Below are 27,735 nucleotides of genomic sequence, written 5' to 3' on the forward strand. Positions count from 1 at the left end.
TGCCACCATGCCTGGCCCCAGCCCTATTTTTTAATCTTTATTTTTGAAACGGGGTCTCACTAAGTTGCAGAAACCTCACTAAGGAAGTGAGGCTGGACACGAACCTGTAATCTTCCTGTCTCAGCCTCCCTAGTACTGAGATTACAAGCCACCACACCCAGCATATACCCAGGTTTTTCTTCGTTTGTGATACTGGGGATTGACCTGAAGGGCATTCTAACTCTGAGATATACCCACCCCTGTATACCACCAGCTCTTTTTTTTTTTTTTTTTTTGGTGGAACCCAGAGTTTTTTCTACCTCCAGGCTTACTCCCAGACCTATTTTATACTTTATTTGGAAACAGGCTCTCACTAAGTAGCTGAGGCTGTTTGTTTGCTTGTTTGTTTGTTTGTTATAATTTTTTATTGGTGCATTGTGGTCATACATCTCAATGGGATTTAAAAAAATCTTGTGGAGATATACATGCACACATCACCCAATCAGCCCCTACCCAATCCCTAACCCTTCCCTCTCCCTCCCTCCTACCCATGCTTGGCTTCCTGATTGACTTTGATATGTTTACGTATATCATGTGCTTTAAAGAGTTTCCCTTATCCTCCCTCTTATCCCCTCAGATATGTCACCTTCATTGCTCCTCTATAGGGTCCCTTCTTCATCTAGAGTTCCTCCTGTTACCCATTTCTCCCTAATATTTTGCACATTAAGAAAAGGATCTGATTTCTTATTTTTGTGACATTTCACTGTAAATGCCATAATTTTGTTCTCCTTTGTGGCTGGGCAAAATTCCGTTGTGTACATATCGCATAGTTTTGAAATCCACTCATCCGTTGAAGGACATCTTGGCTGGTTCCACAGTTTGGCAATGGTGAGCTGTGCAGCTACGAACATGGTTTTTCATGCACTAGCTTGGTATTTTTGCTTTCATTCTTTTTGGTAGATACCCAGAGGTGGTATTGCTGGATCATGGTAAGTTCGTTTTCCTTCTTCTGAGGATCTTCTATACTGTCCTCCAAAGTGGTTGCACCAACTTGCAATCCCACCAGCAATGTAGTAGAGCTTCTATTTCTCCACACTTATTCCCACTTACTGAAAACCTGAAAGGCAGAAGGTGAGTAACTTTGACAAGATGATCCACTCACAACCAATTTTTTTTAAAATAGAGGTCCCTTGGATCTGGAAATTTGCTGAAAGATTAGGTGAGGCAGCGGCAGTTTCTAGTGCTTCCTGGGCACACAGTTGAAGAAACCCATTGGCCTTTTGCTGTGGAGTAGGTCCCAGTACCAGGCCTGCCGTGCAACAGGCTCCAGACCCGGCCTCACCCTAGGGCAGGCTCCGGGCGCTGAGGTTAGTTTTGAACCTATGCAATCCTCCTGTCTCAGCCTCCCAAGCGCTGGGACTAGAAGTGTGCACCACCACGCCCAGCCACCCCCAGCCCTTTTTTTTATTTTTTATTTTTTGGGTGTGGTACTAGGGATTGGACTCAGGGGTAGTCTACCTCTGAGCTACACCCCCAGCTCTATTTTTTTTTTTCTTTTCTTTCTTTCTTTCTTTCTTTCTTTCTTTCTTTCTTTCTTTCTTTCTTTCTTTCTTTCTTTCTTTCTTTCTTGGTGGTACTGGGGTTCCTGGAAGCCCTTCTACCTCCAGGCTACACTCCCAGACCTATTTTTATATTTTTATTTGGAAACAGGGTCTCTTAAGCCAGAGAGGCTGGCTTCAAACCAGCACTATCCTCCTGTCTCCGCCTCCCAAGCACGGGGATTACAAGCGTGCGCCACCACGCCCAGCTTTTATTCTTTATTTTGAAACAGGGTCTCACTAAGTTGCAGAGGGCCTACCTAAGTAACTGAGGCTGGCCTTGAACTGTGATTATTCTGTCTCAGCCTCCAGAATGCTGGGATTACAGGCATGTACCACCATGCCCAGCCTCTTTTTATTTTTTATTACTTTATTTTGTTTTATTTTGTGGCACTGGGGATTGAACCCAGGAGCACTCTTCCTCTGAGCTACACCCCCAGCCATATTTTATTTTTATTTTATCACTAGGTTGCTGAGAGTCTCACTACTTGCTGAGGCAGTCCTTGAATTTTCAATCTTCCTGTCTCTGCCTCCCAAATACTAGAAATACTGGTGTGGGCCACAATGTCCTGTTTATTTTTTATTTTGAAACAAAGTGTAACTATGTTGCTGAGAATCTCCTCAGGCTGGTCTTGAATCAGTTTCCCTCATATCTCAGCCTCCCAAGTAATGGGATTACAGGCATGTGCCACCATGCCCAGTTTATTTTCCTCTGTGGTACTGGGGATTGAATCCAGTGGTATTCTACCTCCAAGAAACACCCCTCAGCTGAGACTTGGCTATGTTGCTGAGGCTGTTCAAACCTGTGATTCTCCTGTCTCAGACTTTCAGGTACTAGGATTACAGGCATGGTGGCCCATGTAATCCTAGTACTTCGGAGGCTGAGATAGAGTGATGACAGGTTTTCGGCCAGCCTCAGCTACTTAGTGAGGCCCTCTGCAACTTAGTGAGACCCTATTTCAAAATAAAGAATAAAAAATGGGGCTGGAGTGTGACTTGGAGGTAGAAAGCTTTGGGCTCAATCCCCAGTACTGAAAATATAAATAATTAGAATAAATAATGTATTGATATTACTTTTCATTTGGGAAGAAAATAGAAAAAGACTAAAGTTAGGGAGTCAACCCCTCATGTCCTAATGAGAGATTTAAGTTGTGGAGATTCTTCTCCGGGACTTGGGAGGGAGAGACCTGAGAGGGGAAATCGAACAGCTACCTGATGGGCAGCTGCCCTGAACACCGGACAGTTGGCTGATGACCAGCTGTCCTGAAATGAAAGCAACAGCTACCTGATGAGTAGCCGTACTGAAATGTAATTGCCTGATGAGCAACTACCCTGAAATGAACGAATGGACAATTCCTCTGGTGCAACTGACCACTTTATTTTAGACACAAGATTTTTTTATAGTGATTCCCTAGTAGAAAAGTGTAAACACCAAAGAACAATAGTGAGGCATTAAGTGAAAGACAAGTAAATCACCAATCATAAACAAGACAAAAGGAAGGCCTGTGACATCACAGGTCTTGTGATTAGCCCCATGATTACAGGTCTCTAAGATCAGCCCCCCTGATCTTGCGGGTGGGTCCTGGGGGGCAAATTCAGGAAAGACAATGGTCACACCCAGAGTTTTGGAGAATTCCACCTTTCATAGAATCTCCTTTAACTCTTTCAGGAACCTTCCGTTCCTCAGGCTTCGTCCATGTCCTCCATCATTAAGTAGTCACCGTATTCTCAAATTTGAAAGCTGGCCCGGGTGCTGCAGCCTCTACCTGGGTGTTCCTCTTTCCCTGCCCTGTTTTAAGTTCATCTGTTTGGTCGTAACTGTCTACTTTGGGCTCAGCCTTCAGTCTCAGTGGTGGATCCTGGATGCAGAGGGAGGGTGCTGTTCGGTTGGTCTGCAGGCCACAGAAAGGCCACCACTGCCACATGGCAATACTAGAGTCAGAAACCAGGACTGAAGCCGGGCGTGGTGGCGCACACTTGTAATCCCAGCATTTGGGAGGCTGAGACCTGAGGATCGCGGTTCACGGACAGCCTCAGCTACTTAGTGAGGCTCTTTGCAACTCAGTGAGAACCGGTTTCAAAATAAAGAATAAAAAATAGGGCAGGAGGTGTAGCTCGGAGGTTGAATGCCCCCGGGTTCCATCCCCAGACCAGCAAAAAAAACAAACAAACAAAAAAAAAAAAAAACAGGACTGAGCTACAAGTCTCCTGGGGGTAGCCTGATGGCACCCACAGCTTTCTCACTGGCAACCTGGCTTCTCAAAAACAGCCCCCTTCCCAAGTCCCTGGTGCCTGCTTCCCTTTGGCTAACTTCTTCTGGAACCGAGACCTTTTTAAAGGAATGCTTCCAGGGCATCGGTAAAAACAGACCTTTAAGAAGCCCTATGTGGTGGCGCACCCTTGTAATCCCCGCCCTTGGGAAGCTGAGACAGGAGGATCGCACAGGTTCGAAGCCAGCCTCAGCTACTTAGGCTCTCAGCAACTTAGTGAGACCCTGTTTCCAAACAAAATATAAAAAAGGTCTGGGAGTATAGCCTGGAGGTAGAAAGCCTCTGGATTCCACCCCCAGTACCACCAAAAAAAAAAAAAAAGTGATAAGGTTTACAGGAGCTTCCTGCCAAATTCCAATTATTTCCCAGAAGTTGTGCTAAGGTTACATAGTTGTGGGCCCAGAGCATTAAGGCTGGCCGCTTTCTCCTTTAAACAAGATTTCAACCAAAAGCTCAATTTCCCACATGTAGATTAGCGGGAAGTCAGCAGTCACTGTCTGAGTTAGGTATGATTTGCCTAGAGCCTGTCACTCTTTTCTTTTTCCTATTTGAGAAAAGGAAAAGCAACAAGCACGGGGAATATCCTGGGAGTCAATGGCGTGATTTAAGGAACTCCATAAAGACAAATAATTTATCTACTTAATTTTGTTGTTGGTACCCAATCCAGTTTTTTTTATTTTTTATTTTTGGCAGTATTGGGGACTGAATGAACCAATGTATGTCCAAGCTACACCCCAAATATTTTTATTTATTTATTTTTTTGCAATACTGGTGATGCAACCCAGGGGCATTCTACCTCTGAGCTACACTCCCAGCCCTATTTTTCATTCTTTATTTTGAAATTGGTCTCACTAAGTTGCAGAGGGTCTCACTAAGTAGCTGAGGCTGCCATCCTCCTGTCTTAGTTTCCCAAGTAATAGGATTACAAGCATGGGCCACCATGCCTGGCCGATCTTTTTATTTTTTGTTTTGAGACAGGGTCTTGCTAGGTTGCTGAGGCTATCCTTGAACCTGCAATCCTGTCTCAGCCTCCCAAATACTGGGATTACAGGCAAGAGCTACTAGCCCCCTCAGCTTTTCTACCTCCGGGCTATACTCCCAGACCTATTTTATATTTTATTTGGAAACAGGGTCTCACTAAGTTGCAAGAGCCTCATTAAGTAGCTGAAGCTGGCTTTGAACCTGTGCAATCCTCCTGTCTCAGCCTCCCAAGCGCTGGGATTACAAGCATGTGCCACCACGCAGGGATTTTATTCTTTATTTTTATTTTTATTTGTTTATTTATTTTTGCGAGTCTGGGGATGGAACCCAGGGACATTTGACCTCCAAGCTATACCCCCTGCCCTATTTTTTATTCTTTATTTTGAAACCGGGTCTCAATGAGTTGCAGAGGGCCTCACTAAGTAGCTGAGGCTGTCCGCGAACTGTGATCCTCCAGGTCTCAACCTCCCGAATGCTGGGATTACAAGCCTGCGCCACCACGCCCGGCTCTATTTTTTATTTTTAAATAATGTCTCACTGAGTTGCAGAAGGCCTCACTAAGTAGCTGAGGCTGTCCAAGAACTGCAATCCTGTCTCAACCTCCCAAATGCTGAGATTATAAGCGTGCGCCACCACGCCCAATGCCCAGTTTGTGTGTGCTGTATAGAACCCAGGAATAGTTTATCTCTGAGCTATACCACCAGTCCTATTTTTATTGTTTAATTATTTCATTTATTTATTTATTTATTTTTGAGGTACCCAGGGGCATTGCACCTCTGAGCTACACCCCCAACCCCATATTTTAGTCTATTTATTTATTTATTTTTTGCTATACTAGAGATGCAACCCAGGGGCATTCTACCTCCAAGCTCCATCCCCAGAACTATTTTTATTCTTTATTTTGAAACAGGGTCTCACTGAGTTCCAAAGGATCTCACTAAGTAGTAAAGTAAAACCATGCGCCACCACGCCCAGCTTAGTCTTTTTATTTATTTAATTATTTATTTTTTTGAAACAGCATCTCACTGAGTTGGAAGGGCCTCACAAGGGAGCTGAGGCTGTCTGCAAACCACAATCCTCCAGTCTCAGCTTCCCGAATGCTGGGATTACAAGCCTGTGCCACAATGCGCAACTTATTTATTTATATATTTATTTATTTTTGTGGTGCTGAGGACTGAATCCAGGGGCATTCTACCTCTGAGCTACACTCCAACCCTATTTTATTTTTATCAGCCTCCCAAGTACTGGGATTATAGTCATGCACCACCACACCTATTGCTTTTTTTCTTTTCTTTTCTTATTTTCTTTCTTTTTTCTTGTGTCAGTAGGGACTGAACTCAAAGGCATTCTACCTCTGAGCTACACCTCCAGACCTATTTGGAAACAGGGTCTTATTAGGTTGATAGGAGTCACTACTTGCTGAGGTTGTCCTTGAACCTATGATCCTCCTGTCTCAGCCTCTCAAATACTGGAATTACAGGCATTCACCACCATGCCTGGCCAACACACCCGTCTTTTCTATTCATGTTCTAATACACATATAACCAGACATTCATGGAGTTTTAATTTTTATTTATTCATTTGTGGTACTGGTACTTGGGATTCAACCTAGAAATGTTCTATCTCTGAGCTATATTTCCAGCACCCCTCTCCTTTTTGGGGGGAGGGAGGGTAACTGGGATTTGAACCCAAGGGTATTCTATTTCTGAGCTACACCCCCAGTCCTTTTTTATTTTTGAAACAGGATCTCACAACTGAGTGAGACCCTGTTTCGAAATTATAAAGAATAAAAAATTAGAGCTGGGGATATAGCTCAGTGGTAGAATGCTCCTGGGCTCCATCCCCAGTACCACACACACACAAAAAAGTGTGTAAGAAGCGGGGCATGAGCTGGGTGTGGTGCACACACTTGTAATCCCAGCATTTGGGAGGCTGAGACAGGAGGATCGCGGTTTGTGGACAGCCTCAGCTACTTAATGAGGCCCTCTGCAACTTAGTAAGACCCGATTTCAAAATAAAGAATAATAACAGGCAGGGGGTGTAGCTCGGAGGTTGGATGCCCCTCGGTTCCATCCCCAGACCCACAAAAAAAAAAAAAAAAAGTGTGGTGGCACACATTTGTAATATCAGCATTTGGGAGGCTGAGACAGGAAGATCGCATTTCGCGAACAGCCTCAGCTACTTAGTGAGGCCCTTTGCAAATCAGTGAGATCCTTTCTCAAAACAAAGAATAAAAAATAGGGCTGGGGATGAAGCTCGGAGGTAGAATGCCCCTGGCTTCCATCCCCAGTACTGGGAAGAAAAAAAAAGTGTGTGTAAGAGTCAGGTGGTGGCCGGGCGTGGTGGCATACCCTTGTAATACCAGCGCTTGGGAGGCTGAGACAGGAGGATCGTACAGGTTCGAAGCCAGCCTCAGCTACTTAGTGAGGCTCTCAGTAACTTAGTGAGACCCTGTTTCCAAGTAAAATATAAAATAGGTCTGGGAGTATAGCCTGGAGGTAGAAAGCCCCTGGGTGGGTTCCACCCCCCAGTACCACCAAAAAAAAAAAAAAAAAAAAAAAAGTCAGGTGGTGAAGCTAGTCTGTCTGTCTGTCTCTTCTCTTTTCTGCAGGTCTGGGGCATTCGACCTCTGAGCTATACCTCCTGCCCTATTTTTTATTCTTTATTTTGAAACAGGGTCTCATTAAGTTACAGAGGGCTTCACTAAGTAGCTGAGGCTGTCTGTGAACCACAATCCTCCTGTTTCAGCTCCTGAATGCTGGGATTACAAGCGTGCACCACCACGTCCCGCTTTCTCTGTCTCTCTTTTCTCTCTTTTGTATTGGAAACTAACCCAGGAACATTCTACCTCTGAGCTATACCCCTAGCGCTTCTTACTTACTTACTTACTTACTTAGGTATGTATGTATGTATGTATGTATGTATGTATGTATGTATGTATTTTGTGGTACTGGGGATTGAACCCAGGGTAGAATACCTCTGAGCTACATCCCAGCCCTAATTTTGTGTGTGTGTGTGTGTGTGTGTGTGTGTGTGTGTGTGTGTGGTACTGGGGTTCCTGGAAGCCCTTCTACCTCCGGGCTACACTCCCAGGCCTATTTTATACTTTTTAAAATTTGGAAACAGGGTCTCTTAAGCCAGTGTGGCTGGCTTCAAACCTGCGGGATCCTCCTGTCTCCGCCTCCCAAGTGCGTGGATTACAAGTGTGTGCCACCACGCCCAGCCAGCCCAAATTTTTATTCTTTATTTTGAAAGAGGGGCTCACTAAATTGCAGAGGGCCTCACTAAGTAGCTGAGGCTGGCTGTGAACCACGATCCTCCTGTCTCAGCCTCCCAAGTACTGGGATGACTGGCATGTGCCACCACGCTTGGCTTTGTTTTCTCCTCCTCCTCCTTTTTTGGGGGATGGGGTAGTGGGAATGAACCCAAGGACATTCTACCTCAGAGCTACATCCATAGCTCTTTTCATTTTTTGTTTTGAAACAGGGTTTAGCTAAGGAGTCTCACTATACTGTTGGGGCTGTCCTCAAACCTGCAGTCTCCTTGTCTTGGCTTCCCAAGTACTGGAATTTTAAGCGTATACCATCACACTTGGCTAGCTAAGTGTCTTTTTTTTTTAAGCAATTCCTATGAAGTAGGACATGATATAGCACAAACCTCCAACAAGAGAACAAATACTGCTCAGCTGAACCCATGCCAAATTGCACTATATAACAAGATAGAGTGGCTATGTACAATGTAAAATAAAGAACAATTCCTTTAATGAACCACTGGTGTGTGTGTATGTGAGAGAGAGAAAGAGAGACAGAGAGACAGGGAGAAAGAGAGAGAAAGAAAGAGAGACAGAGACAGAGACATCAGGAATTGAACCCAGGGGCGTTATTTCTGAGTTATACCCCCAGCAATATTACTTTATGTTTTATTTTTAAACAGGGTCTCACTAAATTGCTGAGGCTGGCCTCAAACCTGTGATAGTCCTGTCTCAACCTCCCAACTACTGCAATTACAGGTGTGTGCCACCACACCCAGCTCTGAACCATTATTCTGATGTGTGTGTGTGTGTGTGTGTGTGTGTGTGTGTGTGTGTGTGTGTTACTAGGAATTGAACCCAGGGCCCAGGGGCATTCTACCTCAATCTACAGCATCAGCCCATTTTATTTTATCTTATTTTATTTTATTTTTGTGGTACAGGGAATTGAACCCGGGGCATGCTACCTTTGAGCTACAAACCCAATCTGGTGTTTTTTTTTTTTTTTTTTTTTTTTTTTTTTTTTTTTTTTTTTTTTTTTTTTTTTTTTTTTTTTTTTTTTTTTTTTTTTTTTTGGTGGTACTGGGGTTCCTGGAAGCCCTTTTACCTCCGAGCTACACTCCCAGACCTTTCTTTTTTTTAATTTTTTTTATTTGGAAACAGGGTCTCTTAAGCCAGCAAGGCTGGCTCCGAACCAGTGCGATCCTCCTGTCTCTGCCTCACAAGCTTGGGGATTACAAGCGTGCGCCACCACGCCCAGCTTATTTTTCATTTTGAACTAGGGTTTAGCTAAGTTCTGAGGTTGGTCTCAAGCCTGTGATCTTCCTGTCTCAGTCTCCCAAGTACTGGATTACAGGCATGAGCCACCATGCCCAGCTTATTTTTTGTTTTTGGACACCTTTGCCAAGGGAAAATCTTTATGTAGAAGTAGTAGTAGTAGTAGTAGTAGTAGTAGTAGTAGTGGTGGTGGTAGTAGAGATTTTTTTTTCTTTTTTGTAGTACTGAGAATTGAACCCAGGGGCATTCTACCCTCCAGCTACATCACAGCCTTTTTAGGGTCTTGCTAGGTTGCTGAAAGTCTCGCTAAATTACTGAAGCTGTCCCCCAATCTGTGATGCTCCTGTCTCAGCCTCCCAAGTACTGGGGTTACAGGTGTGTGCCACCATGCTAGTGGTATAGGGATTGGATCCAGGAAGATTCTACCTCCAAGCTACAGCCCTAATACCCCCTTTTCTTACAGTACTGGGGATGGAAGCCAGGGACATTGTACCTCTGAGCTACACCCCCCAGCCCTATTTTTTTAGTCCTTTTATTTTTGAAATAGCGTCTCAATGAGTTGTGAAGTACCTTGCTAAGTAGCTGAGGCTGTCCTCGAACCACAATCCTCCAGTCTCTGCCTCTTGAATGTTGGGACTACAAGCATGCACCACCATGCCTGGCCCCTAACCCCTGTTTTGAAAGTTCTCCAGGCCGGGCATGGTGGCGCACGCTTGTAATCCCAGCATTCAGGAGGCTGAGACCAGAGGATCACAGTTTGCAGACAGCCTCACCTGCTTAGTGAGGCCCTCTGCAACTTGCAACTCAGTGAGACCCTGTTTCAAAATAAAGAACAAAAAATAGGGAAGAGGTTGTAGCCAGGAGGTAGAATGCCCGGGGTTACACACACACACACACGCACGCACGCACGCACGCACACACACACACACACACATACACACTATATATATATATATATATATATATATATAGAGAGAGAGAGAGAGAGAGAGGCGGGGGGGGGATACAGTAGGTCTGAAGTGTAGCTCGGGGGTAGAAAGTCCCTGGGTTCCATCCCCAGTACCACAATGAAAAAATAAAAAATCGCCAGGCGTGGTGGCGCATGCTTATAATCCCTGCACTTAGGAGGCTGAGACTGGAGGATCCCGCTGGTTTAAAGCCAGCCTCCCTGGCTTAAGAGACCCTGTTTCAAAAAAAAAAAAAAAAAAAAAAAATATATATATATATATATATATATATATATATATATATATATCTGGGAATGTAACCCAGAGGTAGAAGGGTTTCCAGGAACCCCAGTACCACCAAAAAAAATTAATAAATAATAATAATAATTAAAAAATTAAAAAATTAAAGACTAAAATATGGGGCTGGGGTGTAGCTCAGAGGTACAATGCCCCTGGGTTTTATCCCCAGTACCTCAAAAATAAATAAATAAAATAATTAAACAATAAAAATAGGACTGGTGGTATAGCTCAGAGATAAACTATTCCTGGGTTCTATAAAACACACATACAAACCGGGCATGGTGGCACACGCTTGTAATCTCAGCATTTGGGAGGTTGAGACAGGAGGATTGCGGTTCTTGGACAGCCTCAGTTACTTAGTGAGGCCTTCTGCAACTCAGTGAGACATTGTTTAAAAATAAAGAATAAAATCCCTGCGTGGTGGCACATGCTTATAATCCCAGAGCTTGGGAGGCTGAGGCAAGAGGATCACATAGGTTCGAAGCCAGCCTCGGCTACTTAGTGAGGCTCTCAGTAACTTAGACCCTGTTTCCAAATAAAATAGAAAATAGGTCTGGGAATATAGCCTGGAGGTAGAAAAGCCCCTGGGTTCTATCCCCAGTACCACCAAAAAAAAAAAAAAAAAAAAAATAGGGCTGGGGGGGGGCGTAGCTCAGAGATAGAATGCCCCTGGTTCATTCTCTAGTACCAAAACTAAAACAAAACACACACACACACCCGGTCTTGCTAAGTTGTTGAGGGTCTCACTAAATTCCTGAGGCTGGCCTCAAACCTGTGATTCTCCTATCTCATAGTCTCAAGCACTAGGATTATAAGCATATGCCACCATAACAAGCTTGAACAATTTTTTTGAAAAAAAAATACTATCACAACTGACACAAGAAGAAATAGAATTTTTTTTTTTTTTTTTTTTTTTGGTGGTACTGGGGTTCCTGGAAGCCCTTCTACCTCCGGGCTACACTCCCAGACCTATTTTTACATTTTTATTTGGAAACAGGGTCTCCTAAGCCAGCGCGCGCGGCTGGCTTCGAACCTGCGCGATCCTCCTGTCTCTGCCTCCCAAGCGCGGGGATTACAAGCGTGCGCCACCACGCCCGGCTAGAATATTTAAATAGCCCCATACTTAGTAAAAGAATAAAATTTATAGTGGGACATGGTGGCATATGCCTTTAATCCCAGTAATTGGGAGATAAAGACAAGCAGATGGAAGGTTTTAGAACAGCCCCAGCCAGTGTTTGGGAGGCTGAGACAGGAGGATCACACAGGTTCAAAGCCAGCCTCAGCTACTGAGTGAGGCTCTCAGCAACTTAGTGAGACCCTGTTTCTAATAAAATACAAAAATGGGTCTGGGAGTGTAACCTAGAGGTAGAAAAGCTCCTGGGTTCCACCCCCAGTACCACAAAAAAATATAATAGAACAGCCTCAGCAATTTAGCAAGACCTATAGCAATTTAACAAGATCAAGCTTCAAAATAAAAATGTAAATGAGAGCTAGAGGCCTCTTGAGTACAATCTCCAGTGCCATGGAAATACAGCTGGTCATGGTGGTGCATGCTTATATCCTTGTGCTTGGGAGGCTGAGACAGGAGGATTGCACAGGTTCAAAGCCAGCCTCAGGTACTTACTGAGGCTCTCAGCAACTTAGTGAGAGCCTGTTTCCAAATAAAATATAAAATAAGTCTGGAAATATAGCCTGGAGGTAGAAAAGCTCCTGGGTTCTACTCCCTAGTACCTTACAGACAAAAAAAGAAATACATATATACATACATACATACATACATACATACACATACATACATACATACATATATGGGCTAAGAGCAGAGCTCAGTGATAGAATATCCCTGAGTTCAAATCCCAGTGCCAAAAGAAAAAAGAAAAAGAATTTACTATTAAACTCTCTCCAAAGAATATTCTGGGACCAGATGGCTTCACTGGTGAATTCTATCAAATATTTATTTAAGGAAGAAAAAAAATAACAATCCTACAGAAACTGTTTCAGAACGCAGAGGAGGGAACACTTTCCAATTATGATATGAGGCCAGCATAACCTTGATATGAAAATTTAATAAAGACATTACAAAGAAAGAAAATGTGAACTGGGCGTGATGGCACACACTTGTAATCCCAGTACTAGGAGGCTGAGACAGGAGAATCGCAGGTTCGCAGCCAGCTTAGCAACTTAGTGAGGTATTCCTCAATTTAGGGCAGAATGTCCTTGAGTTCAACCCACAGTACCACAAAAAAAAAAAAAAAGGAAAGAAAAAGAAAACACCGGGGGGGGGGGGGCTACCAAGTGCTATGTGCATGTATGTCACTGTCAATATGATTTACATGATGAGACTATAATTCACCAATAAAAGAATATTAATAAATAAAATATAGTCGGTGTAGTGATGCTTACCTGTAATCCCAGTACTTAGGAATTTGAGAAAGGAGGATCACAGGTTCAAGGCCAGCCTCAGGAATTTAGCTAGGCCCTCTGCAATTTAGTGAGACCTTGTATAAAATAATAATAATAATAAAGAGCCGGCATGGTGGCACACGCTTGTAATCCCAGCATTCAGGAGGCTGAGACCGGAGGATGGCAGTTCATGGACAGCCTCAGCTACTTAGTGAGGCCCTCTGCAACTCAGTGAGACCCTGTTTCAAAATAAAGAATAAAAAATAGCGCAGGAGGTGTAGCTCAGAGGTCGAATGCCCCTGGGTTCCATCCCCAGACCCGCAAAAAAATAAAATAAAATAAAATAAAATAAAATAATAAATAATAAAAATAGGACTGGGATTGTAGCTTGGAAGTAGACTGTCCCTAGGTTCAATCCCAAGTAACATAGACATATGCACACACACACACACACACACACACACACACACAGAGTTGGGGGTGTATCTTGGAGAATGGCCAGGGATTCAATCCCATGTACAAAAAAAAAGGAAGTACATTACCAATAGTATTAATAGTATCATGGATTACATGGGTTAGCTGCACTTTTTTTTGTCTCTTTTGTAATTTATTTATTTTCTTATTGGTATTTGGGATTGAACCTAGGAGTACCCAAATCACTCTACATACTTGGTATTGTACTTGGTATTGAACCCAGGGGCATTCTACCTCTAAGCTACAACTACAACCCTAGCCCTTTATTTACTTTATCTTTCTTTTTTTTTTTTTTTTTTTTGGTGATACTGGGGATGGAACCCTTCTACCTCAGGGCTATACTCCCAGACATATTTTATATTTTATTTGGAAACAGGGTCTCTTAAGCCAGCGAGGCTGGCTTTGAACCTGTGTGATCCTCCTGTCTCCACCTCCCAAGCGCGCACCACCACGCCTGGCTCATTTTTTATTTTTACTTATTTATTTATTTTTAGTGATACTGGGGATGGAACCCTTCTACCTCTGGGCTACACTCCCAGACCTATTTTATGTTTTATTTGGAAACAGGGTCTCTTAAACCAGCGAGGCTGGCTTCGAACCTGCACGACCCTCCTGTCTCTGCCTCCCAAGCACGGGGATTACAAGTGTGTGCCACCATGCCGGACTCTTTATTTACTTTTTAAATTTTTGAAACAGGGTCTTACCAAGTTGCTAAGCTGACCTAAAACATGTGATCCTCCTGTCTCAGCCTCCCAAGTACTAAAATAAAAGGCATAGGCCAATTCCCCTGTCTACACTGAGCCCTTTCTAAAAATCTAAAGTTTTTTTCCTGTGGTACTAGGGATTTTATGGGACATTCTACCTCCAAGCTATATCTCAGCCCTATTTTTAAATATTTATTTGCTTTTGCCGGGCGTGGTGGCGCACGCTTGTAATCCCCGCGCTTGGGAGGCAGAGACAGGAGGATCACGCAGGTTCGAAGCCAGCCGCGCGCGCTGGCTTAGGAGACCCTGTTTCCAAATAAAAATGTAAAAATAGGTCTGGGAGTGTAGCCCGGAGGTAGAAGGGCTTCCAGGAACCCCAGTACCACCAAAAAAAAAAAAAAATATATATATATATATATATATATATATATATATATATATGTATATATATTTGCTTTTTATTTTGGTGGTACTGGGGTTCCTGGAAACTCTTCTACCTCCGGGCTACACTCCCAGACCTATTTTTTTATAATATTTTTATTTGGTAACAGCGTCACTTAAGCCTGCAAGGCTGGCTCGAACCTGTATGATTCTCCTGTTCCGCCTCGCAAGCGCGGGGATTACAAGCATGCGCCACCAAGCCCGGCACTATTTACTTATTTTTATTGGTACGGGAGGGTGAACTCAGGGGATTTCTACTTCTTAGGTATGCCGCCAGCCATCTTTTATTTTTATTTTCATTTTGAAACAAGGTCTCTCTAGGTTGCTGAGTGTCTTACTGCTTGCTGCAGCTGTCCTCAAACCTGGGATCCTAACCAGGCATGGTGGTGCACACTTGTAATCCCAGTACCTGGGAGACTGAGACAGGAGAATCACAGGTTCACAGACAGCCTCGGCTGCTTAGTGAGGCCTTCCACAACTTAGTGAGACCCTGTTTCAAAATAAAGAATTAACGCCGGGCGTGGTGGCACACGCTTGTAATCCCTGCAGTTTCCAAATAAAAAATATAAAATAGGTCTGGGAGTGTAGCCTGGAGGTAGAAGGGCTTCCAGGAACCCCAGTACCACAAAGAAAGAAAGAAAGAAAGAAAGAAAGAAAGAAAGAAAGAAAGAAAGAAAGAAAGAAAGCAAGCGAGCGGGCTGGGGGTGTAGTAAGAGGTCAAATGCCCCTGGGTTCCATCCCCAGACCCGCAAAAATAAATAAATAAGTAAAAAAATAAATAAGTAAAAAATAAATTAGATAAATTGAATTAAATGTTTCTTGGGAAAATTAAAAGGTTTAACAAATAATACCTCTTCCCATGGCAAGGAAAAACAAGAGAAGACTAGGCAGGCAGGTGTTCAGGATCCGGCAAGGCTTTCTCGGGGTCCAAAGGGATGCCCTGAGGGCCCCGGGTACAAAAGATTATATACCTGAGGGAAGGAGGGGAAACCTACTCTCTCGAGTCCCAAAGTCGTGTCCTTGGAACACGTGTCCTTGGTACTTCTGGGGTACCTTCAGATTCCCTTCCAGATGTATTCTAGAAAAAGTTCATGTTCTTTTGTAAGACAAATTGGTCTCAGTACCAATGAAATAATCAAGAAGCACGGCTCTGGAAGCCCGGCATGGTGGCACACACTTGTAACCACAGCATTTGGGAGGCTGAAACAGGAGGATGCAGGTTCGAGGCCAGCCCCAGCTACTTGATGAGGCCCTTTGCAACTCAGTGAGACCCTGTTCCAAAATAAAGAATTAAAAAAAAAAAAAAATAGGGCTGGGAGTGTAGCTGAGAAGTAGAATGCCCCTGCTTTCCATCCTCAGTATCGCAAAAACAAACAAACAAAAAAAACCAAAACATGGCTCTTAAATGGAAGCCTTGATTTTAACACTGTACTCTAGCTATCTCTACTGGCATGACAGAGAATATGGACACCATTGGTTCTGTACATCTTTGCCTTATGACTTAAAGGGACAGCCTTGCCTTTTGCAGAACTGGTAAATGAGATTCCCTATAGTATTGTTAAACCTCCTATCTTCCCTTTTGAGGCCTAATGCAGGTAATAGAACAAAACCCCTGATGTAGTTACCCTAGGAATCTAGACCCCTGACCCCAAGCCTTTTGCCCTTCTCCCAGGAAACTCACAGCCTAACAAAGGCCTCCCAGGGAACTCACAAGTCTAACAAGGGCCTCTCCCACTCCATGCTGGGCTCTTCTGTTTTTCAGATATGTTCTCTATAGGAGGTGGCAGGCCCAAAGGGCCAACCTATTAGAATAGAAGCTCCCTGGGCTGGGATTTAGCTCAGTGGCAAAGGCCTGCTTTGCTGGTACAGCGTTGATCCCTGGTTCCAAAAAAAAAAAAAAAAAAAAAAAAAACAAAGCAGAATAGAGGCTCCCACTTTAAGTAAAATAGTATCTAAAACTTTTTTTCAAATGACCCTAAATGGTATATTACAGAGGGTTTTTTTGTGTGTGTGCATGGTACTGGGGTTTCTGGAAACCCTTCTACCTCCGGGCTACACTCCTAGACCTATTTTTTTAAATATTTTTATTTGGAAACAGGGTCTCTTAAATCAGAGAGGCCGGCTTCGAACCTATGCGATCCTCCTGTCTCTGCCGCCTTCCAAGCTAGGGGATTATAAGCGTGCACCACCACGCCTGGCTATTACAGAGTTTTAATGTTTGACTATTGCAGTTTCTCTACCTCATTCCCATTGGTATTCTACCATTGACAAAAAATTTAGGCAGGAAATCACCTGGGTTGTACTGAGAGATATAGCAAAGCCAGGTAAGCCTATAAATTACAACAAAATGGCTACCATAGATTAAGGCCTCAATGACAATTACACAGCCTTTGGAGAGGTCTCAAAAGGCTTTTATTGAAGACACCACCCTGAGACCTAACTCCCTAAAGGTGCATGCGTTCTGATAAATTCCTCACCAAATTTGCCTCAGACATGAAAAATAGCCTCCTTGGTGTTTTATAACCAAGACCAGGATATACAGGAAAGGAGAGACAGGCCCAACAATCGGCTGCTCTAACAGTCTACTAGCCAACTCCAGGTTGACCCTCCCAGGAGACCCTTCCCCAGGGAACTGCCAGTCACGTTGGAAAGCTGTGCGGACGCTGGTGAAGCAAATGTCTGGAGGAGACAAAGGGCCCCAAGCGCCCTGTCCTCTACGCACAGGCCAGATTCCTGGGGGAGAGACAGGCCGAAGGGACCATGGGTCAGACTCCCCATTACTGGCCCTGGACTAAGAGTGCCCTTCACTTTAGTTGGCTTCCGTGTCAGAGATCACCCTCAAAGGATCGAACCCAGGGCAACCTTGGACCTAGCAAGTAAGACACCAAATGTCCTTTTAAGTTCAGGACCTGCCTAGTCTGTGCTTACTGCTCCGGGAGGCTGAGGCTGAGGCTGAGGCTAATCGTGGTTCGGGGACAGCCTCAGCTACTTAGTAAGGCCCTCCGCAACTTAGTGAGATCCTGTTTCAAAATAAAGAATAAAAATAGGGCAAGGGGTGTTAGTCAGAGTTCGAATGCCCCTGGGTTCCATCCCTAGACCCACCCCCCAAAAAAAAATAGGGCTAGGGTGTAGCATGGAAGGAGAATGCCCCTGGGTTTCATCCCCAGTATGCAACAAACAAACAAACAAAACCACCACCACCAACAACAACAACAAAAAAAAACACAGTACTGACAGCTTTTGCCCTTCTTGGGGCCTTTAGCCACAATACTCCCACACTTAATCCTTGGGCCTTGTCTCCTAATCCTGCTAACAAAGCTTGTTTCTTCCTTACTCCAGGCTACCAAACTTCAAACAAAACTGGTGCTGGACTGCCAACCCCTCTTTAAGGTGGACGTTGACTACTCTTAGGGACTCCTGGGCCAACCTGCCTTCCGGGAAAGATCTATGCCCTGCCCTGGCAGATAACAAGAGCAGCAGGCCCAGACGTGTCTACATTTCTGTCCAGCTCGAAGAAATTACAGAGGACGGACTTTTGCCCATGTCCCCTAATTGATTTCAGGGCCTCTAGTTCTTGAGACAGAAATGTTAGGTAGTAAGATAGGAAAAATAAGATTGCACAGAGGGGGGGGGGGAACAAGAAAGCCTTCCTGAAAGGAAAGTCAGACCCTCTCCTGGCATGGCAGACTTCCAGCCTATCACATTGCAGTTTAAGTTTCCCACAGGATAAAATCCTGCACAGTGGCAGATGATTGCAGCGTGAAACCCCAAATGAATATGATGTAGGATAGAAGAAATAAATAGTTAGAAAGGAGACAGACAGGAAGGAAAAGTAAAACTATAACTTCAATATAAGAACCTGGAGCTGAAGTGCTTCAGCCTCTAGTCCACAAACCAGTTCTCTTTCCCAGGCCTGACTCTACCATAAATTCTTGAGAAACCTGTAGATCCTAGAGTTAACAATATTTCTGAGAAAACCTATAATTTAGGATATCCCAGCTTATCCATCAATCAACTAATGATCATCCACCCTAAGGCTGCCAGACCACAAACCATCAGGAAGCGCCTCGGGACTACTGGACTGAGCTCATCCACCCTAAGGCTGCCAGACCACCTGCCCACCATAAACCGCCTTGGGACTACTGGACTGAGCCCACCCCTCACGAAAGTACCCGATAAGAAGAGAACCCTGAACTCCCCAAAATGTCTTCCTCATCTCGAGGTGGCCCGCATTCTCTCTTGAATGTATATTTCCTCCCCTTTTCCCCAAAAAACCTCTATGTCTCTAACTGGCGCGTGCTGAAATTCTTTTCTGTCACATTAGCCAAGGACCCTGCAGACCCCGAGTTCCTGAGCTGAGAGCTCACCCCAACAAATATACATCAAAAGGGGTGGATTTTCTGGCTTTTTAAAAAAAGCCCACCAGGTAATAGGGCACTCTCTTTGTCTCTGGATCTCCCCCTCTGGTGCTTTCCCCTTGGGACTGATTCTGGACCCTCATGTGGAATTTTGTCAGTTTCTCATGGCTACCTAAGCATCCGCATGAAATCTTTACTTAGACAAACAAGAATTGAGGAATTACTCATGGCTTTATAACAGTCTCAGCCCAGGCCTGGCCTCCTATCTCATTCTGGTCCTTGTATAGGGGCTGGAGCACAAAGTTGGTGCTCAGTGAATTAGCTTTGTGTGTGTGGTGCTGGGGGTGAAATGCAGGGACCTTCTACCTCTGAACTATATCCCCAGCCCTATTTTATTTCCCCGTTGGAAACAGGATCTTGCTAAATTGCTGAGGGCCTCACTAAATTGCTGAGGTTGGCAATGAACCTATAATCCTCCCATCTCAGCCTTCCAAGTAGGATCATAGGTGTGCCACCACGCCCTGTACAAAATATTGATTTATAGTGATACTTTCTTTTTCTTTTTTTTTTTTTTTTTTTTTTTTTTGCGGTACTTAGGATGGAACCCAGGGGCATTCTACCTCCGAACTACACACTCAGCCCTATTTTTTGGTCTTTATTTTGAAACAGGGTCTCACTGAGTTGCAAAAGGCCTCATCAAGTAGCTGAGGCTGTCTTAGAACCGCGATCCTCCCGTCTCAGCCTCCCAAATGCTGGGATTACAAGCGTGAGCCACCACGCCCGGCTGTGATACTTTCATATATGCATATAACATTATTTGGTGTTTCCTTCCCCGGCAATGGGCACTCTTGATGGTGACCTGGAGCACACAAGGCATTTTGTGTGCGTATGCCTGTAGCAGTATTGGGGATTGAACCCAGGCTTGCCCGTGATAGGCTACATCACTGAACGACATTCCGCTGCCCTTCGAATCCCTCTTTTGAGGTGACTGGCAAAGTGTTTGTTTGGATTCACCAGGCAGATGGTCCGAACACCTCTCCTAAGGCTGATAAGCCAGGGGCTGAGGACAGAAGAATCCAAGTCCTCTCTGGCTGGGGTCCGGGTCTCCAGCGCCGCCTCAGGGCTGCCTATCTCGCTCCAGGCACCGCGTTCCCGGCGGGGGTCCAGTCTGCAACCACACAGCCCCCCGGAGAGGGGCTAATGAGGCCGGAGCTGGGTGACCTTGGACGAGTCCCTTCCTCCTTCAGGGTCGTGGCGACGGGGCTAAGAGCCTCCTTCCGGACCGGTACAGGGACAGGTGAGGTGGGAAACGTGCCTTTAAATATTTACTTATCCCCGACGAATAGGGCGCGCGCGACGGGAGGCAGGTGACTACTGGAGGGTCGCGGAGCAGGCGCGTCCCCCGCCCGCCCGCCCCAACTCTCGCGAGACCTCGCCAGCTCCGCGGCGTCATCCCCTCGGCGGCGACAGCGACGGCGCCGGGCGCTCGCGGGCGGCCCGTATCCCTCCGCCGCCCCGCGCGGCCCGGCCCACCCTCGGCCCGCCAATCCCGCGCCTCCCGGCCTGCCCCTCGGCCTGGGCCCACCCCGCGGCCGGCCCCACCCCGCGGCGCCGCCCGCCGCCCGCGCCCCGCTCCACCTGCAGCGGCAGGAGGGCGGGCAGCTCCTCCGCGGTCGAGCCGGGGCTTCTGCGAGCCGGGCTCGGGCGCTGCTCCCCGGCGGAGGGATCCGCGCGGCTGGGGGCGGCGCTGAGCCTGCGGGCAGCGCGGCGGCGGCGGCTGGGGCGGCAGCGCATAAAGGGGCCGCCGCCGGGTGATGCGGTGACCGCTGCGGCAGGCCAGACGCTGAGTGGGCCGCGGCCCTCGGCCCGTCTCGTCGGTCCCGCGCCCCAGAACTCCCCGTCTCCGGCCGCCGCGGCGGCCTCCGGCCCCCTCGCCCGGTCCCCGTCCCTCCCCGCCCCCGGCCCGCCCGGGGCCCGCCACCGCCTCCCACCATGGCTCTGAAAAGAATCCACAAGGTAAGTGTGCCGAGGCCGGCCTCGGGCAGGGGCGGCTGCGCTGCCCGCTGTCGCCCCCGGCTCGCGGCCTCCGCTGCCAGCGGCCGGCGCCGGCCCCGCGGCGGCCTTCGCACCCCACTCCCAGAGATGGCGCCCGCGGAGGCCCCGGCGCGCGGCCCGCGCTTAGGCCGGAGCTGCTCGCCGGCTTTGCGGCTCCCGCTCCTTCCCAGGCCCGCGTGGCGCGGAGCCCCAGGGTCTCCCCCCAGCCCGGGACTGCTGCGCCCCGGGGCCATTGTCCGGCCAGATCGGGCCCTGGGGGAGGGGGCGAGGGCGCCCGGTCCTCGGAGGTCGGAAGGGCCCCTCGCCCCTTTTTTGCTCCCTGCCCCCCGCACCCGCGCTGGCGCCCTTCGGAGAGCTGCCCGCGCTGGGGATCCCTGGCTCTGGCAGACCCTAGAAGCTGTTTTGCCCGACTCACAACTATTTCTTGAGTGCACTTACATCCCGGGTGGCTGTGCACTTCGGTCCACCTTACTCGTCCAGAAAGTGCTAGAGTAGTAAGTTGAGAAGGAAAACAATGTGACGCTTATGAGGGAAGAGGGGAAAAAGGAGAAGCGCTTTATTCCATGAGGTTGCCATATGTAGTCAGAAACTAACGCTTCACTTTTGCAGGATTGGAGCTAATAGAAAAGCTGTTAAATTGGCAAGGGTAGAAGGCACTCGGTTCAGAAACTGAACATTGAGAACCACTAGAGAAATTACACAAAGGTTCCTTTCAAAGTCTATTCATAAGATGGACTTAAGGCTGAAATTAGGTGCTATATGTTCAGGGAGATCCTTTTAATTTAGAAGGGGTTTCACTTAACTTTAGACTATAATTTCTTTGGTCTGTGTGTGTATGGTACTGGGGATTGAACCCCAGGGGCATTCTACCTCTGAGCTGCACCCCGGCCCTATTTTTATTTTGAAATAGGATCTGGGTTGCTGAGAGCCTTTCTAAATTGCTGAGGCTGCCTTCGAACCCGCCATCCTCCTGTCTTAGCTTCCCAAGTAGGATTACAGGGATGCTCCTCTACCCCGGCTTTTCTTTACTCTTTAAAATGAAATGTTATTTCATTATTAGTAAGGAAGCTTTCATAATACATACATCAAGAGTATGGGCTTGTTATAGAATTTAGGGTTCTTTCTCTAATATTGTAACACTTTTTTTTCCCTTGAAAATGGGGAGGCAAAACTGGTAATTTTTGTTTTCACTTGGCTTCTCTTTATTAAGCCCTTACCTGCTTAGTGAGAAGTAAGTCCTGGGATTATCCATCCTGAAAGATGGGATCCAGGAAGAACCAAATTTAACTTTACTCAAAGTAAAGATTGAGAATTTAAACCCTTTAGCTCAGCAGCTGGTTCTCATTTCATTCTTTTTTGTTTGTTTTTGCCATTCTGGGGATTGAACCCAGGGGTACTTTACCTCTGAGCTACAGCCTTAGCTCTCTCTTTTTTTTTTTTTTTTTTTTTAATTTGAGACAAAGACTGGTTAACTTGCTCATGCTGGCATCAATCTTGGGATCCTCCTGCCTCAGCCTCCACAGTAGCTGGGATTACAGGCTTGTGCCACTGTGCTTAGTCAGCCCTCATTTCATTCTGTGTGTGTGTACTAGGGATTGAACCCAGGGGCATTCTGACTCTCAGCCACATCTCCAGTCTCTTCTTATTATCATTTTATTTTGAAACAGGGTTTCACCAAGTTGCTGAGGACCTCTAAGTTACTGAACTTGTGATCCTTCTGTCTCGGTTTCCCAAGTACTGGGATTACAGGCATGCACCACCACACCAGCTTCTCATTCTTTTTTGTTGTTATTCTTTTGAAAGAGGGTCTTGTTGGGTTGTTGAGGCTGTCTTCAAAGCTACAATCCTCCTATCTCAGCCTTCCAAGTACCAGGATTAAAAGGGTGAACCAGCCGGACATGGTGGCCCACACTTGTAATCCCAGCATTCAGGAGGCTGAGACAGGAAGATCAAGGTTTGCGGCCAGCCTCAGTACTTAGTGAGGCCTTTGCAACTCAGGACGACCCTATTTCAAAATAAAGAAAGAATAAAAAATAAGGCTGAGGGCATAGCCCGGAGGAAGAATGCCCCTGGGTTTCATCCCTAGCACCACCAAAAAAAAAGGGGTGCAGCACCAAGAAGGGCATATTTCTTTTCTTTTCTTTTTTTTTTTTTTGTGGTGGTGGTGGTACTAGGGATGGAACCCCAGGGACATTGTACCTCTGAGCTATATACCCCCAGCCCTATTTTTTAGTCTCTTTATTTTTGAAACAGTCTCACTGAGTTGCAAAGGGCCTCACTAAGTAGCTGAGGCTGTCTTCGAACTGTGATCCTCTGTTCTCTGCCTCCCTAATGGTGAGATTACAAGCATGCCCCACCATGCTGAGAGAGGGGGGGGAGGGGGAGGGAGAGAGAGAGAGAGAGAGAGAGAGTGTGTGTGTGTGTGTGTGTGTGTGTGTGTGTGTGTGTGTGTGTTACTGGGGAATGGAACCCAGGGTCCTTCTACCTCCGGGATACACTCCCAGACCTATTTTTTAATCTTTTATTTGGAAACAGGGTCTCTTAAGCCAGCTCAGGCAGGCTTTGAACTTGAGAGATCCTCCTGTTTTAGCCTTCCAAGCATGGGGATTACAAGCGTGCACCGCCATGCTCAACCATATTTCTTGATCAAAGACCTTTAATGTAGAATTAATCCCATCTTTCACTGTAAATTTAGCTTCTTACCAACTTTTTTGGTTTCTTCAATTTCTTACAAATGAAAAAGGGCAGATTTTAAGCCTGGCCTGGTGGTGCATGCTTGTAATCCCCGTGCTTGGGAGGCTGAGACGGGAGGATCGCACGGGTTCGAACCCAGCCTCAGCTACTTAGTGAGGCTTTCAGCAACTTAATGAGACCCTGTTTCCAAATAAAAATATAAAAAGGTCTGGGAATATAGCTTGGAGGTAGAAAGTCTCTGGGTTCCACCTCCAGTACCACCAAAAAAAAAAGAAGAAAAGAAAAAGAAAAGGGCAGATTCTAGATAGTAAATCTTATACTAAAATGAAGCAAGATATTTGTTAAAAGAAGGTAGTAAACCTTAAAGATCTCTGAAGGAAGTACTTGTAATCACAGTACTTGGGGGGCTAAGACAGGAGGATGACAGGTTCATGATCAGCCTCAGCTACTTAGTGAAGCTCTCCTCAACTTAGACCCTATTTCAAAATAAAGGCCAAAAATAGGGCTGGAGATGTAGCTTAGAGGTAGAATGCCCCTGGGTTCAATCCCCAGTGCTGCCCCCCTCAAAAAGAAAAAAAAAAAAAAGATCTCTTAAGGAACCATTTAAGGGGCAGAATCACACTGTGGGCTATTCATCCAAGTAAAGTGTGTGTGTGTGTGTGTGTGTGTGTGTGTGTGTGTGTGTGTGTGTGTGTGTATTATTTTCCAGCACTGAGGATTGAACACGGTGACATTCTACCTCAGCTACACCCATAGCCCTTTTTACTTTATTTTTTAAAGTTTGAAACAGTATTTCACTAGATTGCTAAGAGTCTCCATAAATTGTTGAGGCTAGCCTGGATCCTGAGATCCTTCTGTCTCCACCTCCCAAGTACTAGGATTACAGGCATGTGCCATAGTTCCTGGCTAATATATATGTTATTTAAGGATTTTTGGGGTTACTAGGTCCTTACAGATTCGAATTGGGAAATTACCAACTTGAAGGTGCTATTTGGTTTATACCTGTAGAAGGTTGTGTTCTTAAAAACTTGGAGAGGAATAAGTAGATATACAGCTTTTATCTCTATGTTGATATATGTTTGTCAGAGACTTCAGAGAGGAAAATAACACTGACTCAAAACTATATTTATGTGTGTGTGGTACTGGGGTGAATCCAGGATCATTTCACCTTTGAGCTACACCCCCAAGCCCTGTTTTTAATTTTGAAACGGTCTCAGCTGGGCATGGTGGCACATGCTTGTAATCCTAGTACTTGGGAGTCTGAGTCAGGAGGATCACTGGTTTGGGGCCAGCCTTAGCAAATTAGTGAGGTTCTCTGCAACTTAGTGAGACCCTGTTTCAAAAGTAAAAGAATAATAGCCGGGTATGGTGGTGCACACTTGTAATCCCAGCATTTGGGAGACTGATTCAGGAGGATCTCAAATTAAAGGACAACCTCAGCAAATAGTGAGACTCATCAACCTATCAAGACCCTGTTTTTAAATAAATAAAATCGGGCTTGGGGTATAGCTCAAAGGTAGAATGCCTCTGGATGTAATTCCCAGTATCACAAATATAGTTAATTAAAAATAAACAAATAAAATAGGGCTTGGGTGTAGCTTGAAGGTAGAATGCCTCTGGGTTCCATTCCCAGTACCACCAAAATAAACAATTAAATAAAATGAAACAAAGCCGGGTGAGGTGGCATACACACATGTAATCTCAGCATTCAGGAGGCTGAGACTGGAGGATCTCAATTCGTGGACAGCCTCAGCTACATAGTGAGGCCTTCCGTAACTTAGACCCTGTTTCAAAATAAAGAATAAAAAACAGTGCAGAGGGTATAGCTTGGAGGTCGAATGCCCCTGGGTTTCATCCCCAAACCCGCAAAAATAAAGTAAAATAAATAAAATGAAACAGGGTTTCACTAGTAGGGCGTTACTAAATTGTTGAGGCTGGATGTGAACCTGGGATCAGTTGCTAAAGTACTGGCATGCGCTACCATGTCTGGCTCAAGACATACCTTTTCTGTGTGTGTGTGGTACTGGGGATTGAACCTAGGGACATTCTACCTCTGAGATGCTACATACCCAGCCCTGTTTTTATTTTGACACAGGGTCTCACTCAGTTGCGGAGGTCCTCACTAAGTTGCTGAGGCAGGCCACAAACCTGTCATCTTCCTGTCTCAGCCTCCCAAGTACTGGGATTACAGGCATATGTCACCATGCCTAGCTCAAGACATACATTTTAATCTAATAATAGTTGCCCCCAGTGATATTGTTTCTTATGAGTTATTGCATATTTTTCGCGCGCGCGCGCGTGTGTGTGTGTGTGTGTGTGTGTGTGTCTATTGTGTTGCACTGTAATTGAACCCCCGGGCATTCTATGTCTGAGTTATGCCCCCAACCCTATTTAATTTTTTTATTGTGAAATACAGTCTCAATTGCGAAGTGTCTTAAGTTACTGAAGATGGCCAAAAATCAGCAATACTCCTATCCCAGCCTTCCAAAGTACTGGGATCACAGGTGTGTCCCACCATGCCCAGTTATTTAAAAAAAATTGTGTGTATGTGTGATACTGGGGATTTAACCCAGGGGCATGCTACCTCTGAGCTATGTCCCCAGACCTATTTTATTTTGTTTTTTTGAAAATAAGGTCTCACTAGGCTGATGAGAGTCTTACTACTTGCTGAACTCTCCTCGAACCTGCAATCCTCCTGTCTCAGCCTCCCGCATACTGGAATTACAAGCATGCACCACCACACCTGGCATACACACACACACACACACACACACACACACACACACACACTTATTTATTTATTTATTTATTTATTTATTTTTAGGTACTGGGGGTGGAACCCAAGGGCATTCTACCTCCAAGCTACACCCCCAGCCCTATTTTTTATTCTTTATATTGAGACAGGGTTTCACTGAGTTTCAAGGGCCTCACTAAGTAGCTGAGGCTGGTCATGAACCACAATCCTCCTGTCTCAGCCTCCTAAATGCTGGGATTACAAGCATACGCCATCATGCCCAGCTCTTAAAAATTTATTTTAATGATAAAATCAAGTTTAGAAATGTTGGCTTGAACTTTTTTTCCCCCTGTGGTGCTGGGGATTGAACCCAGGGACATTTTACTTCTGAGCTATACCCCCAGCCCTACTTTATTTTTTATTTGGAGACAGGGTCTCACCAAGTTGCTGATGTTGATCTTGAACCTGTGATCATCCTGTCTCAGCCTCCCAAGTACTAGGAATACAGGTGTTCACCACCATGCTTGGCTTGAACTTTATATTTTGGGTGGTACATGGTATGGGACTTGGGGGGTTCCATTGAGCTACAGCCCCAGCCCTATCTATTTATCTACCTATTTATTTATTTATTTATTTATTGGGGTACTGGGGATGAAACCCAAGGGCATTCTGCCTCTGGGCTATACCCTCAGACCTTTTTAATTTTTTACTTAGAAATAGGGTCTGAGTAAGTTGCTAGGAACCTCACTAAATTGCTGGGGCTGCTTTAAACCTGCAATCCTGTCTTAGCCTCCCAAGCAAGTACTGGGATTACAAGTGTGCATCACTATGCCCAGCTCCCTTCTTATTTTGAGACTGTACTCACTAAGTTGACAGAGCTGGCCATTGCACCTGGCTGATAGCTTGAACTTCTTTTGTGTATGTGGGTCTAGGGATTGAACTCAAGGTCATGCTATGTCCAAGCTACACCCCAGCCCTATTTTATTCTTTTTTATTTTATTTTATTTATTTTGGGATTGAACCCAGGGGCATTCTACCTCTGAGCTACACTGCCAGCCCTATTTCTTATTCTTTAATTTGAAGCAGTTGGAGGGCCTCACTAAGTAGCTGAGGCCAGCCACAAACCTGTGATCCTCCTGGCTCAGCCTCTCAAGTGCTGGGATTACAAGTGTGAGCCACCATGCCCAGCCCTGTTTTGTTATTTTGAAACAGAGTCTTTCTGCACTGAGAGTATCACTACTTGCTGAGCCTGTTCTTAAACCTGTAATCCTC

At 45.6% G+C, this 27,735-nt stretch overlaps 1 protein-coding gene across 1 annotated transcript in view; it reads left to right on the forward strand.

The window, feature by feature from the left end:
- Positions 1–20,972: 20,972 nt before the first annotated feature.
- The window catches only part of UBE2D2 (ubiquitin conjugating enzyme E2 D2), a gene marked incomplete at its 5' end in the record, with an annotated part of 60,915 nt that continues 54,152 nt past the window's right edge, over positions 20,973–27,735 (forward strand). Inside the window, one exon of the mRNA XM_080713557.1 lies at positions 20,973–20,996. Coding sequence (XP_080569683.1) covers positions 20,973–20,996 — 24 coding nt within the window. The remainder of the gene's footprint in view (positions 20,997–27,735) is intronic.

The sequence above is a fragment of the Muscardinus avellanarius genome (assembly GCF_963383645.1).
Source record: "Muscardinus avellanarius genome assembly, chromosome: 1".
Lineage (NCBI taxonomy): Eukaryota > Metazoa > Chordata > Mammalia > Rodentia > Gliridae > Muscardinus > Muscardinus avellanarius.